Below are 14,146 nucleotides of genomic sequence, written 5' to 3' on the forward strand. Positions count from 1 at the left end.
TTGAGTCACAATTTTTTCCCCATTAGCCACACAGACTTGCAAACAAGAATCTTGCTGAACTTTCAGCTTTGCTGCTTGAACTACTGCAGGGTCCAAAAAATTGTGTGTGCTCCCTGAATCAACCAGAACTTCAACAACACAAGAGCCCACATAACCATGCAACCTCATAGCATTACCCCCAATACATCCTGAAATAGCATTGACAGAAACCTCCAAGCTATCACCCTCAGCAGACTTAGGCTCTTCATGAATAGAAACCTCAGACTCCTCAACTTCTGGTTGGCTTTCTATATCAGAATCAAGTTGAATAAAATAGACTTTTGGTTTCTTACACACATGATTCGGATTCCATTTTTCTTCATAATGGAAACACAAGCCTTTTTTCCTCTTTTCATCAATATGAGAAGGATTAACCTTCTTAAAAGGCAACAAGCCTTTAGGACTTTGAGAAACTGAGTCATTAAGAGCAGTGGTGTTAATTGGCCACTTATCAGCATAATGATTAGTAGGCCTCCAAGATTTTCGGGAGGACAACACATATTCCTCCTGTAACTTAGCCAGACCAAAAGCAGCCCCCAAATTCAATGGATTAAACATTTTAACAGGAATTCGAATGTCATCTTTTAATCCACTAATGAAGCAACTCATTTTATGTCGTTCAGATAAGCCTCTCAATCTATTAGTCAATGCCTCAAATTGAGAAGTATACAAACTCACAGAAGAAGTTTGTCTCAACCTAGTCAGAGCTTCCATAGGATCATCAAATGAGGATGGTCCAAACCTTGTTTGTAAAGCTACCACCAAGGTCTCCCAAGAATTAAATTGCCCCGAATCTAAACCATTTTGGTACCAAACCAAAGTTTCCCCATCCATATGGTGTGAGGCAACCATTAACTTTTGGTGAAATGGAACTTGAAAGCAGTCAAAGTACTGATTAGCCTTAAAGACCCAACTAGCAGGTTCCAGTCCATTAAAACGTGAAAAATCCAATCTAAAATTCCTCTGAACCCCACCCCTCTCATCATGAGGTCTAGTATCATTATCTCTATCACGAGGAGTGTCTCTCTCCCTACGAGAGATTATATTGACAGTTTCCACCAAAGTTTTTAAAACATTAGACATTTGATCTAACCTCTCGGCCATACCAGAAATTGCGATCTGGTGATGCTCCAATTGTTGCTGCACCATTTCTTGCTGTTGACCCTTCAATGCTCCCCGTGTCCCTTCTGCCATTAGTAAGGATCGATCGCTAAGCTTATACCAATTGTTATGTTCGTCCTGCTCGAGAAACCACCAGAAGAAGACCTCTATTGCAAGCTACAGAAATTGAACAAATTAACGTAGTAAACCTCACAATCTCACAAGGTAAGGAACACACAATCAAAGAATCAAGTAATCACTATATTTCATTAGTAGAGATTTTCGAGCAATCCCTAAGCTCCACAATTTCTCTCTGTGCCAATTACAAGAATTCCGATAAAACTTTTCACTCCCAGAACAGTCTTTTTATGCTACCTTCCGATCCTAACAGAAACAACTAACAATTACATGCAAATGAACCGACGTCACTTTGCTTCTAGTCGACCCTTGCTAAGTCTTCATACAACGCACCGTTTATTAATGTTGCAACGCAGCGTATTGTAGCTTCAGAAACACTACTCCTTTAAGATCAAACGCACCGTTTTATTCCGGCAGTTAAAACCGTTAACTCCCTCTTCAGCCTTCAATCATACACACCTTACATTTTCTACTGGTTGTGATTTAATGCTACCATCAGTCGATCCACTTCTCAAATCAACTCAAACCGCTCTATGTAGTCCTCTCATTGGCTAACCTGAAATCCACAATAATTAAAGCTTAATACAATAATCCTCAAAACTCAAATGTCCCAAAAATCATTCCAAAGAAAATAGGCTCAAAATTTATAAATATTCTCTAGCATGTCACAAATCTAATAACAGAGTTGTATTTTAGAAGCATTTAATTATGATAATGATATAGACAACAGACATTAGGCATAAATATTAGGAGTGAACAGGAACCGACTGGACCAACCGTCGTCGACTGAGACTAGCCGCCAGAGACAGGAACCGACCAAAATTGGTGGAGAACTAGTCGGCATATAGTAGAAAATACTCTGAACCGACATCGGCCTATTTGAACCAGGTTTGAACCATCGAACCAGCCGATATTATATATTATATTATATATATATGATACAAAATGATGTCATTTCACTTTAAACGGCGTCATTTTGTTTTAAAACGTATATATATATTTAAAAAAAAAAAACTAAAGGGAATGCTCTCGACTTTTGCATGCAACCACCTCCTCCTCCTCTCGCAGCGACGAACCCCCACACCACACGGCACCAACGCCTCTCTCCTCTCTAGCAAACTCCCATTTCTCAACCTCTCTCATCTCTTTCCCTCTCCTTCATCTCTCATGCTGCTAGACATCTCTGGTGAGTCATTGCCTATGTTGTTTTTGCCCGGTTGAATGATGATTGGAAATTTATCATTTTTTTTTCTTTTCACATTGTCCAATCCTTGTGGTGCTGACTTCTTGTGATTGTTGTGATGAAATTGTTTGTGATGAAATTAGATTTTTCTGTCGGTTCATGTTCACCTAGCTTCCAGATTTTTCAATTTATCAGAATATGATGAGTTACTGTGATCAGATGCATTTAAGTGTCTTGTAGTAGAATCAGGTAATATTTTCTATATTTTCATTGTAATTTAATTTTAGTATTTTTCATCATCAAAATTCACCAACATTTGATATTTTATTCTTAATTCTTATTATTAATTATTTAATATTTATTAATATTTGTATATAGAGTTGGACGTACAATCAAACATGATAACTATTGAAGATTGAAGGTTGAAGGTAGTAGCAAACATAAAGATTGAAGATCACTCTCAATTTGTTGTCATTTATCTGTGTTATGTTTTTTCTTTTCATTGTTATTTGTTTCTATGTTTAAGACAATTTGTCTTTTTTTGTAATACGTAATACTAAACATATAGTGAAGTTATGTTTATTTTTTTTAATTATGTAGTAAGTAGTAAGTAATATAGTTAATACTAGTATTATAATTTATAGTTATAGACTATAGTATTAGTACTATAAATTTATAGTTATAGGAAGTAACATCTGTTGCTAATTTAGTAATTGATTTATTTTTTAATAGATAACATTAAAAATACAAAATTACAAATGATGTTAAAATAAAAATGAAACTTAAATATAGAAATAGTGATCTAAAAATTGTTTGAAGTAATCCAAGAAAAGCCCAAAGTATATTAGAAATAGTGTATAACAAATAGGCCTAAAAAAGGCCCAATCTGATATCGGTCCCCAATGTATATTAGAAATAGTGTATAACAAATAGGGCCCAAAAAAGGCCCAAACTGATAGCTCGATCGATAGACCGGCCGATAACCGTCTGGAACTGGTCCGGTCAGTATCCCTCCATATGGTCGGTTTGCACCATGTGAAAAAGGTATGTCTGTCAGTTTCCTTTTTTTTTTCCAAAAACCAAACTGAAAATTTCAGCTTTTCAGCGCTAGTAAAGTATAATTGAAATAGCATCAAAAACAAAAATAGACACCATGCTTACCCTCGTGGCAAAGCTGTGTATATCTGCAGCTAACTAAGTAGAATAAAACTCACTTTGTGTCCAAAATTAGGATACTCAAAATAGAGATGTTAGTACCTACATAATAAGAAAGGCTACATTTTATACCTTTGACAAAGTTAAAATAGAGGCCACAATTATAATCCGTGGTAGGGCCAGTAACAAAACAAAGGCTAACATTATTACTTGTGATAGGACCCATAACCAAAGCAGAACAAAGTCTTAAGTCTCAGCGATTTGAAATATAATGCAAAAAAAGAACAATGCCATATTCACGTATGATGCAATAGAGAAATAAAGTACAAAAATTGCTTATGTCTACACCAGTCTAGATAAAATGTCACATTTTATTTCTCAAATGCAAATAGTGTAGAAAGTAATCGAGGTTGGTCCAAGCACAAAAACATGCAATTTTTCTTGAAAGTCAACCTTGGCTAATTGTTTACAAGTCTAGTTTAAGAGCAATACTTGCTTGACTTTACTAGCACAACCAAATTTGTTTCACAATAAAGTCGAGCAAAACCAATCAAAACATAAAAAAATCAATACAATCTATGAGAAAAAGAAATAAATAACCTAACACCTCTAAAATAAATGAGACAAAACATACTAATTAGTTCCATGACAATAACCGCATGATTCCCATTCTTTAACTCGATCACTATGCAACTTTAAGCCAACCAAAATAACTTCTAGGACTGGTCGGAACTACCATAATTATGCATATGTCCATTCAAATACTTCATAAACACTTACTATCTACGAGTCGATCCATTTAATCAAAACTAACAACATATCATCAATACATTTCCACTTTTACGCTATCTCCCTAAAACAACATTAACTCATCCAAGCTCCACCTCCGAAATATAGTGATCAAACCTAGATTTCCACCTAGCCAAGGCATTCATGCCTAATTCTTCTTTTTCATCTCATATCCCATAACAAACAACACTACAAAATCATAATTGTTCTTTGAATATGCTTAAAATTGATATCCAATACCTAAACTTACAACCAATCACCTAACATGATGTGTTACCGTAACTCCAAACACACACCTGTGACCTAGTCCTAATAAAATCTTAGCAAACTCAACCGAGAGAGAGAGAGAGAGAGAGAGAGAGAGAGAGAGAGAGAGAGAGAGAGAGAGAGAGAGAGAGAGAGAGAGAGAGAGAGAGAGAGAGAGAGAGCGAGAGATGAACGGGGAGGAAGACAGGGGAAGATAGAACTGGTGTACTGTTGTGCCTTTGGCCTATCCAAAAATGACACAAAACGATAGAGAGACAATATTTAAGTGGTTCGGCAACTTGCCTACGTCCACTGAAGCGGAAACTCATTATTTTCAATATGTTTGTACAAAATTACAAACACTCATAAACAACCCCCTATCTCTCAAATGGCATCTGTTCTGGGTTTCCCCAGAACCTAAATTTCGCTCAGCCCTCTGCCTTGATCTCTCACCGCAGTGAGGATAAATTTAATTTTCAGCAAATGATCTCCTTTTATAGGAGAAGCCATGGGAGACAAAACTCCCACACTTATTGTCCAAGAGAAAGCCTTCAATCGGTGCAGCAATTTTGGTCAACATTTGCTGCTAGAAAATTCTGGTGGATGGGTGGGTGGCTACAATCTCAAGTGACCTTTCACACTTGGGGTTTTTCAACAATCACCCTCTCTACCCAAGTGTGTCATACTAGGATGTTACAAACAGTTGCATCTTTCAAATGATTGCATTCCCTCATTGGAATGCTTGTTACCCATGAGAGATTTCTGCTATCAAATGCATCTGCAGGTACGTCTTCAAATAAATGTCCAGATGCCTCTCCGAATGCATCTTCAAATGCATCAGGATCGTCTACATCCATGGAGCTTGCAAGGGATTTTCTTCAGATGAGATTTACAAGTGCTTTACTGCACAATCTCAATTCTCTAAGATTTTTCTTTCGCTCGAGTCCATGAGTCCGCACTCATGTGAGCTTCGCTCAAGCCACAACTGAGCGAACAATCTACCTGGTGCCTTTACAACTTTCAAACCAGGCTCCATAATCCTACAATCACACCAATCTCCAACTTGGAGACTGGTTCTCAACATGCTGGCCTCTATCTCCAGCATGATCCCTTATCATCTATACAATTTTACAGCTCATGTCTTCAAGTTAGAAGACTAACTAAAGTGATACATAACTTTAGTTTATCACGTACAGTGCCCTTAATCAACACATATATACAGGGCAATACATCTCCCACTGCACTGGGAATCAATGGTCTCGCACGGACCTTGACACATATCAGAGAACCTGTTGCTGAGGTCTCCATCTCTGATATGGGCGACTGACCCCTCGTCCTACTGCTAACATATCCTATCTTTAGTCGATGTGCCCATCTTGTGTGCAGTCTCTGCTAACTTCGACTTGCATAATCTCTATTCTTACAAGATTTTTCTTCATATCGTAGTTTACTACCTTCATTCAGCAGGATATAGTTTAAGGTAGTAACCACCATGGAGGTCTGATCGTCTTGGCAGTTATGCAATCATCAACTTTAGGTGTAGATATCCTTGGAACATCTGGCGTTTTGTTCCCATCTCTCACACATTTGCTTCATGTTGTGGTCTAGGGAGATTTCTTCAGGTTTAAATGAGGAAAAGTAAAACTAAGTTCCTTTTACTTTCTTATCTAATTCACACGACCATTACCATGAGCCAAGACCAATTAATCATTCGTGACCTTCCACGCCTTTTTGAGAAAACACTACTGAATGACTGCTATTTTCAAGCTGTCTTTAACAACATTGTGCACTGCAAGAAATGCAACGCCATGTATTTCTTCAGTCACCATATTCACAGCATCATTCTCAATTTTCTCCTGATTTTAGCAGTCTCTTATGGCCTGTTTTGCCACAATTTCTAGCGAGTTATCTGTTGTCCAGATCTTGACTTGCCTCTGTCCTTACTATCAACATTCAAGACCAACAACTCGAGATCTTGTCAGCATCTCTTATGCGCACCTCCTCATCTAGGATAAGATCTCTTACATTAAGAAACTTCAACTTCGATTTCTTTTCAGAATTACTCATAGCCATTCTCATGACCACCCAACTTTTTGAACACAACGTCAAATACTATTGGGTAACAATAGTACATTCTACCTTTTCTGAAATGAACTGTTTCTTCATCTGCACTTTGTTATTTGCAACTGGTTTTTCAAAGAAAGCCACAATGAGATCCGTTGCGGTTCTCCTCTTAATAACATTATGCTCCATGAGTTGTATGACTGCAAAAACCTGCTGATATAACAAGTAAATCAACATCGTCCAATGATCTAAAGTTTGCTCCTCAAACTTCACGATCCCAACTGGCTTAAATCAAGCCCAAACGAATTGAGTCCGACAACATTGGACTCCAACTGGCTGACATCAAGCTCCAAAACCAATGAGTTTGGCACGACTCCAACTGGCTGAGATCAAGCCAAAAACAAATGAGTCCATCACGACTCCAACTGGCTGCGATCAAGCCCTAAACAAATGAGTCCATCATGACTCCAACTGGCTGCGATCAAGCCAACAATTGATCTAAAGTATGAACGGTCTAGATCATTAGTACCAATGGCAAATCTCAACATTCCCACCGTACGGATGAGTCCAGAATGATCCAAATAGTTTGTTAGCACTATTTGATCATCGCGATTGAACTCCAACTGGCGTTGATCTAGCCCAAAATGATCTACAACACGTGGACGGTTCAGATCAAATGTACCGATGGCGAATCACAATATTTCCACCGTACGGATGAGTCTGGAATGATCCAAATAGTTTGTCAGCACTATTTGATCATCACAATGGAACTCCAACTGGCATAGATCTAGCCCAAAATGATCTGCAACATGTGGACGGTTTTGATCGAATGTACCGATGGCGAATCTCAACATTCCCACCGTACGGATGAGTTCAGAATGATCTAAATAGTTTGTCACCACTATTTGATCATCGCAATTGAACTCCAACTGGTGTAGATCTAGCCCAAAATGATTTGCAACTCGTGGACGATTCAGATCGAATGTTCCGATGGCGAATCTCAACATTCCCACCGTGCGAATGAGTCCAGAATGATTCAAATAGTTTGTCAGCACTACTTGATCATCGCGATTGAACTCCAACTGGCGTTGATCTAGCCCAAAATGATCTACAACTCGTGGATGGTTCAGATTGAATGTACCGATGGCGAATCTCAACATTCCCACCGTACGGATGAGTCCAGAATGATCCAAATAGTTTGTCAACACTATTTGATCATCGCGATTGAACTCCAACTGGCGTTGATCTAGCCCAAAATGATCTGCAACTCGTGGATGGTTCAGATCGAATGTACCGATGATGAATCTCAACATTCCCACCGTACGGATGAGTCGGGAATGATCCAAATAGTTAGAAAACACTATTTGATCATCGAAATCGGACTCCGAATGGCTTAGATCAAAACCAAAAAAGATTTGAAAAATGGACGGTCCAGATCATCTTGCGCCTGAGATGCACGCGCGGCAGCAGGGCGCCTGGGGCGCGTGTCCCCCACGCGTCTTCTTCCTCCAGCCGCGCGTGGGGGCGCGTGTCCCCACGCGTCTTCTTCCTCTCATCTGCATGGGGCGCGTGAGTTGCAGCAGATGCACACGCTGATCTTCTAGAGGCACGTGTGAGCTCCTCCGACCTCCATTTTCGATTCCGTTTGCGGAAACGGATTCGTCTCTACGCGAGGAACATCCTGGAGTTGTCAAAAATTGATTTTGACCAACTTGAATTTTCGGACAGCTCGAACCAGAGCTCTGATACCAATTGTTGCGCGCCTCTGGCCTGTCCAAAAATGACACAAGATGATAGAGGGGCAATATTTAAGTGGTTTGACAACTTGCCTACGTCCACTGAAGTGAAAACTCAGTATTTTCAATATGTTTGTACAAAATTACAAACACTCATAAACAACCCCCTATCTCTCAAATGGCATCTGTTCTGGGTTTCCCCAGAACCTAAATTTCCCCCAGCCCTCTGCCTTGATCTCTCACCGCAGTGAGGATAAATTTAATTTTCAGCAAATGATCTCTTTTTATAGGAGAAGCCATGGGAGACAAAACTCCCACACTTATTGACCAAGAGGAAGCCTTCAATCGGTGCAGCAATTTTGGTCAACATTTGCTGCTAGAAAATTTTGGTGGATTAGTGGGTGGCTGCAATCTCAAGTGACCTTTCACACTTGGGGGGTTTTTCAACATGTACCTATCAGCGTGGTGAGATGTGACGAAAGCAAGGGATAGAGCTACTGTCGAATGGAGAGGATGAGAATGGAATGGGTGGCAGTGAAACAAAAATTAGAGGAGAGAGAGAGAGAGAGAGAGAGAGAGAGAGAGAGAGAGAGAGAGAGAGAGAGAGAGAGAGAGAGGCATTTATAGATAAATCGTTGGGAATGGTGTGATCCGTTTATAGATAAATCGTTGTAAAATGTCAATTACAGTGATATAAATCATTGTAGTAGATGTAGAAATCACCAAAATAATGCGTGATCTAAGGCAGCGATCTGTTGTCTTCGTCGTAGTTGAATTGTTTTTCCAACACATAGAAATCACATAAATAGGATAATTGTGGTGATTTTAGACTTATTTCTAGCGATTTTCTACTGAAGTTGTCAGTAGTAATTTTTTTCACTTGTGTTAGAAGATCATGAATTGTGAAGTCATCTGCAAAACTGTATGCCTTGGACTAATATAGAATGCATAAACATGCACAATGCACACTATCCTTTGTGAAGTCATCTGCAAAAAGTTATCATTAAGGATTTAGATTGATGAACCACACAATAGTTTTCCATTCCCCTGTGATAACCTTTTTTTTCTGTCCATTTAACCTTTTAATTAGTAGAAATTCTAAATAACAGCAGTATTAAGGTAAATGAGTTTGTGCAACTCTAAGTATATGTGGCATGGGAGCAATAGTTAGAAAAATGGTCTTATACTCAGCAATAGTCTCCTGCAAGCACATTGAAAATTTGGTTAATCCATAGTCATACCCTGATTTTGCACAAGTTATCTGCCTAAGATCCAATTTTAGAAAGTCATTTGAAAAAATAACAACGCCTGGTAGAGGACTTACTAGTGCAGCACCTGAACATATCTGTAGAGGCCGGGTATGGACATAATGTCACCTCCCAATACCCTTATTCCAAAATCTTTAGTGTCATAGACTTTAAATGTGGTGCACTACCCATTAAATTCTTGCTATGTCCTAATAAATCCAAGACTATAAGTGTGTTTCTGATGCAGTAGTTGACTCAGTTGAGAATATAAGATGCCAGCAGCAAGCTATATATATTATGCAGAGCACAATATAATTTAATACCTGTTAATCGATTACAACAGAGGAACATGTGCACAACAATTTTTTAACAATTTATATTCTAACATCTCCACAACCAATATAAAGTAAAATATAGAAGCTCTTACGAATTGTGCACAAGCAATGTAGGTGCAATCACCAATATCTTAATCTAAGACTCACTTTGTAGAACTCCATCAGCTCATCAGCTCTGAAATTCTTCACCTAAACTCCAAAAGAAAAAAGCTTTAAGCAATCAGTTCTAACATTATACACTGCAACTTCACAATTTTTTGCCATTCAAGAAAAGAAGATATAGCATGAGAAAGGCAAATTTTCTTAGGCGACTGCAATGTACAAAAATATAGGAAGTTCTGATGAATCAGAAGATTCTTTGGTTAACTAGAGAAGAAGAAAGGGCTCTGATTTGAGGCACAAACTCTCTTTGTTTAAAAGTTGTCAACCACTTGCTTCAATTTCTTTGAAACGACTACCAAAGCAGAAGAAATTAGCTTATATAGTACAATAAACCAATGGGAACAAGATTGGTTTAAATCTCTGAATAACAACAGGGAAACCTATTGCTTGCTACATGAATCCAATTTCATTTTACCCAGGAAAATACATCTTTCTTCAATAGAGATTTTAGGGACGAGACCCTTCAAGCATTCTGTACCTCAACAGAGAGTTACCTTCTCTATAGGTGTGCTGCACAGAAAAAGTGATTATGTCATCCCAAACCACTCAAGAGGTGCTAATAAATACACAACTTTGGAATTACTCATGAGCTTGCTTTTAAAAAAGAAGAAAATCTTGCCATGCAGATCTTGTTACTCACGCTGTATGTGGCTTTAAACCAGCTAATCTTCATGACTTAGAGAAAATACTGATATTTTCAGATTCATTAATCTTGGGGCTATTAACCATTTTAAAAAAATAGAAAAAGGCAATAAGTTCTATTTAATTTCACCCAATTTTGGTACCAAGATATTCAGAATTTTGTACCATCAATTTTTTTGCAAGATTTTCTTCACTTTCTACTTACATCCATCACAATGGATGTTAACTTTGAGAACAAATTTCTGCATGCACAAGCAAACCAAAAAAAACATAAAGCAAAGGTAAATACTATTCAAATGGAATCAAATATCAAGATAGTTAGCTATTATTGGCTTTGGGTATAACTTGGGGCTAGCAGTAGGAGGCCATAAGATTCAATGCAGCCAAACACAATACAATGCAGAACAAGGTCATTAACAACATGTAGAAATAAAAGCAAACTATCGAATTATATAATTCTAGTCTTAGCCTGAATATAAATAAATCAGTCTCATTTAATCCTAGATAATTAATGTTATTGGTCAAGGCACCGGCTGGGTATTATACACCAAACCTTGACATGTCACAATCGAATTAAATAATTGATAGACCAAAATCCCAGCAGATCTACTTTTTTCTTTTGACAGGCATTTAAGCAGATTTAAAAAATATGTCTTTCCATAAAAGTTAAACCCACAAACACAACTTTATGTTAAGAGGACTTGTAAGTCAATGAGCTAGAGACAATGAGCACAGGCCAGATCCTAAGTTGCATACGCCAAGCAAACCAAAGAGAAGCAAAAATTTAGTAGAGGTGTAAAAAAAGGTAAATAAGAGCACATGCACTTACCCGTAGACACCTATAACAATAAACAAGCAATTTATTGTTTATATATTGTAGTTAAATTCAATCACCCCATGTTGGCTAAATTGGTTTTTAAAAAAACTTATCAAAAAATATTTTAAATTAAAGACCCACAAGCACACTGCATACGGACATCTCTACATGTATATTGTTTATTGACAAACAAATAACTTTGGTTGAGCAAAAGATGAAAATGAAAAATGGGGATGAAATGGACTGGTTGAAGCCCCAAAACAGTGTGCATAGCAGAATTTTCTGCACTACCATGGACATCTAGCAGCTTCAGTACATTCATGCTCTTAAACATCCCACATTTAACCACAACCTCAACTACATAAACCGAGCATACTAGAGTTGAAGAAAACTTGAGAAGAAACATAATTTTTTTGTGAAAGCATAGCATAAACAGCAAGAGGAGCTCTCGGCAAACTAGAAAATTCTAATCGAACCTACTAGTTTGAATAAAATCCTTGGTTGCTTACTTAGGCTATTAATCTTGAAGAAAATTGTTAAAAAAATACATTCTCATCTCCACTAGTTTAACACATATAAATAAAAAACATAGTCAAAACATGATTCAAACTCAAGAAAAGGCAATGAATAGCCATAACAGATTTTTTTCCCCCAAAGCTACATAGCTGAAATGAAAACAGGGCAGAAAATTCTCTTTCACCTCCTCAAGCTATGGTTGCACGATATTTTACTCTATCCACCTTTCCTCTACTCGGCAGCCCCAACCAACTAAACAAGCATCAGAGGAAAATAAATGAGAACTCGAATTTGGAAGCCACTACACACGGTCGACCAACAGCAGATTTTCATAAAACCATATAGCATGCAACGGTTTGCTTAGCATAACCATATGCATTTTAACTCATATTTTCTTTGATCATACAACATGATAGATACCTCTTAGTCCATCTTCAATGGCAGAAATTGCACCAACATAGTCAGTATTGTGGCCAATTAACTTCCCGTCAGTAGATCTCCTTATAATGCAATTCACAGCTCCTATTGACTGCTAAATATTATTAGGGTGTGACAATTCACACCATTGATTATAGGGAAAACAACAAATAAAGCTAAGGAATCCCCAAATACTCTTATTTAATTTATTGATGCCAGAGAATTTGGGCTTGGAAATCACACAAGAACTAAAACATGAAAAGAATTTTCAAAACCTTTGCAACTGTATCGACTTCATCACAGCACTTTAGAGCAGCCTCCTTTTGAGGAATTGTACAACTGCAGTTAGAAAAAGAGTTTAAGGATTCTCGTGCTTCCAAGTATAGAGTTATTATATATTCTAAAATCTTTCAGACAGAAAATTGTCTAGCAATATTCTAATATATAAAAGCGAAACCATTAGAACAACTTCTAACAAAAACACCATCAAGTAAGCAAATAAGCTACAAAAACCCCATCACTCTAATAAACGGCCCAACCCTCCAAAAACCTTGGCCACTGGAAGAGAAGAAATTATCGAAGCTGTGATCTTGAAGAAAGTAGACCAATAACACATCATACAAAAATATAATAATACTCTATAGATCCACTCAAACAGTACTCAATTATTGAAGGTAAAGTATAATGTTAGCACTCTAATATCGCCATAAAGTATAATGTGATGTGATTGTGTTAGTTTAATTAAGTGATAGTAATATATGGATATTGTATGAGTAGGTTTTTGGATTATAATAGAATTTTCAGATGTGTTCAAAGCGATTTTTCCTGCATTGCATGCTTGTGTGAAGTATATATTATGAATAGTTGTAAGATGGTAACATTTAAGATATATATATATATATACTAGTAGTAGTGCAACGTGCAAGGCACGTTTTCGGCCTAGTTGAGGAGAAGATAAATTTTCATTTTGTAGGAAGAAGTACTACATGTCAATGTTCATGATTCTTAAGCATAAAACTTCTAAAGTAAAAGTTTACTTTAGATCGATAACCTATGAAATAAAACTTGTAATCATTGAACTGATTTTATTGACACAACAATTCATTACAGCAAAAATCAGAGAATTCTTTCAGTTTGTGAAATGTTTTCAATGTCACTTTTAGAAACATTGAAACTTAAAACTCAAAAAGTAATTGCATCAAAAGTTAAACATTTAGTTCTAACATTCCATTCTAATGCCTACTGAATTTCTCCAGGTAATATCCAAATCAATACTTCCAATTCTGTGTCTTTACATATACTTAATTTAATGATCCCGAAGATTCAAAAAATCATCCATAGAGAGTCAATCTGATAGTCAAGGAAATGATACTTCACAAAGTGTCAAAGAAACATGACGTGTCTGTGGAATTTTTCAAAGCAAATTCTTATCTAATTTTAGAATGATAACCTAAAAAACAAAATCTGTAATTAGCGAACAGATTTTAATGAACTATAACAAAACAAAAGAAATTCTAAATGTAGAATACTTTCACGTTTGTTGCCTTCAGATAGAAGCT

The 14,146-nt window shown here is 37.1% G+C and overlaps 1 protein-coding gene and 1 long non-coding RNA gene across 9 annotated transcripts in view; both read right to left on the reverse strand.

Annotated features, from left to right (window-relative positions):
- Positions 1–9,347: 9,347 nt before the first annotated feature.
- LOC122317835 lies at positions 9,348–9,882 on the reverse strand. Its single transcript, XR_006244668.1, has 2 exons — positions 9,776–9,882; positions 9,348–9,652 (listed from the first exon to the last, which is right to left on the reverse strand). It is a non-coding gene; the product is annotated as an uncharacterized LOC122317835 (long non-coding RNA).
- A 1,937-nt stretch (positions 9,883–11,819) lies between these two features.
- Positions 11,820–14,146, reverse strand: part of LOC122317834 (bifunctional 3-dehydroquinate dehydratase/shikimate dehydrogenase, chloroplastic-like) — a 29,061-nt gene continuing 26,734 nt past the window's right edge. For 4 of the 8 annotated variants that reach the window (XR_006244665.1, XR_006244667.1, XR_006244663.1 and 1 more), the window contains 2 exons: positions 12,863–12,926; positions 11,820–12,699 (listed from right to left, as the gene is read on the reverse strand). Coding sequence is in view for 2 of the 8 variants with exons in the window: in XM_043134873.1 (XP_042990807.1) it covers positions 12,571–12,699; positions 12,863–12,926 (193 nt within the window). In the remaining 6 variants the exon portion in view is untranslated. Of the gene's footprint in view, positions 12,927–14,146 lie in introns of all 8 variants that reach the window. The other 4 variants (XR_006244664.1, XM_043134872.1, XR_006244666.1 and 1 more) reach the window with 2 other exon arrangements.

This window comes from Carya illinoinensis, chromosome 8, assembly GCF_018687715.1.
Source record: "Carya illinoinensis cultivar Pawnee chromosome 8, C.illinoinensisPawnee_v1, whole genome shotgun sequence".
NCBI lineage: Eukaryota > Viridiplantae > Streptophyta > Magnoliopsida > Fagales > Juglandaceae > Carya > Carya illinoinensis.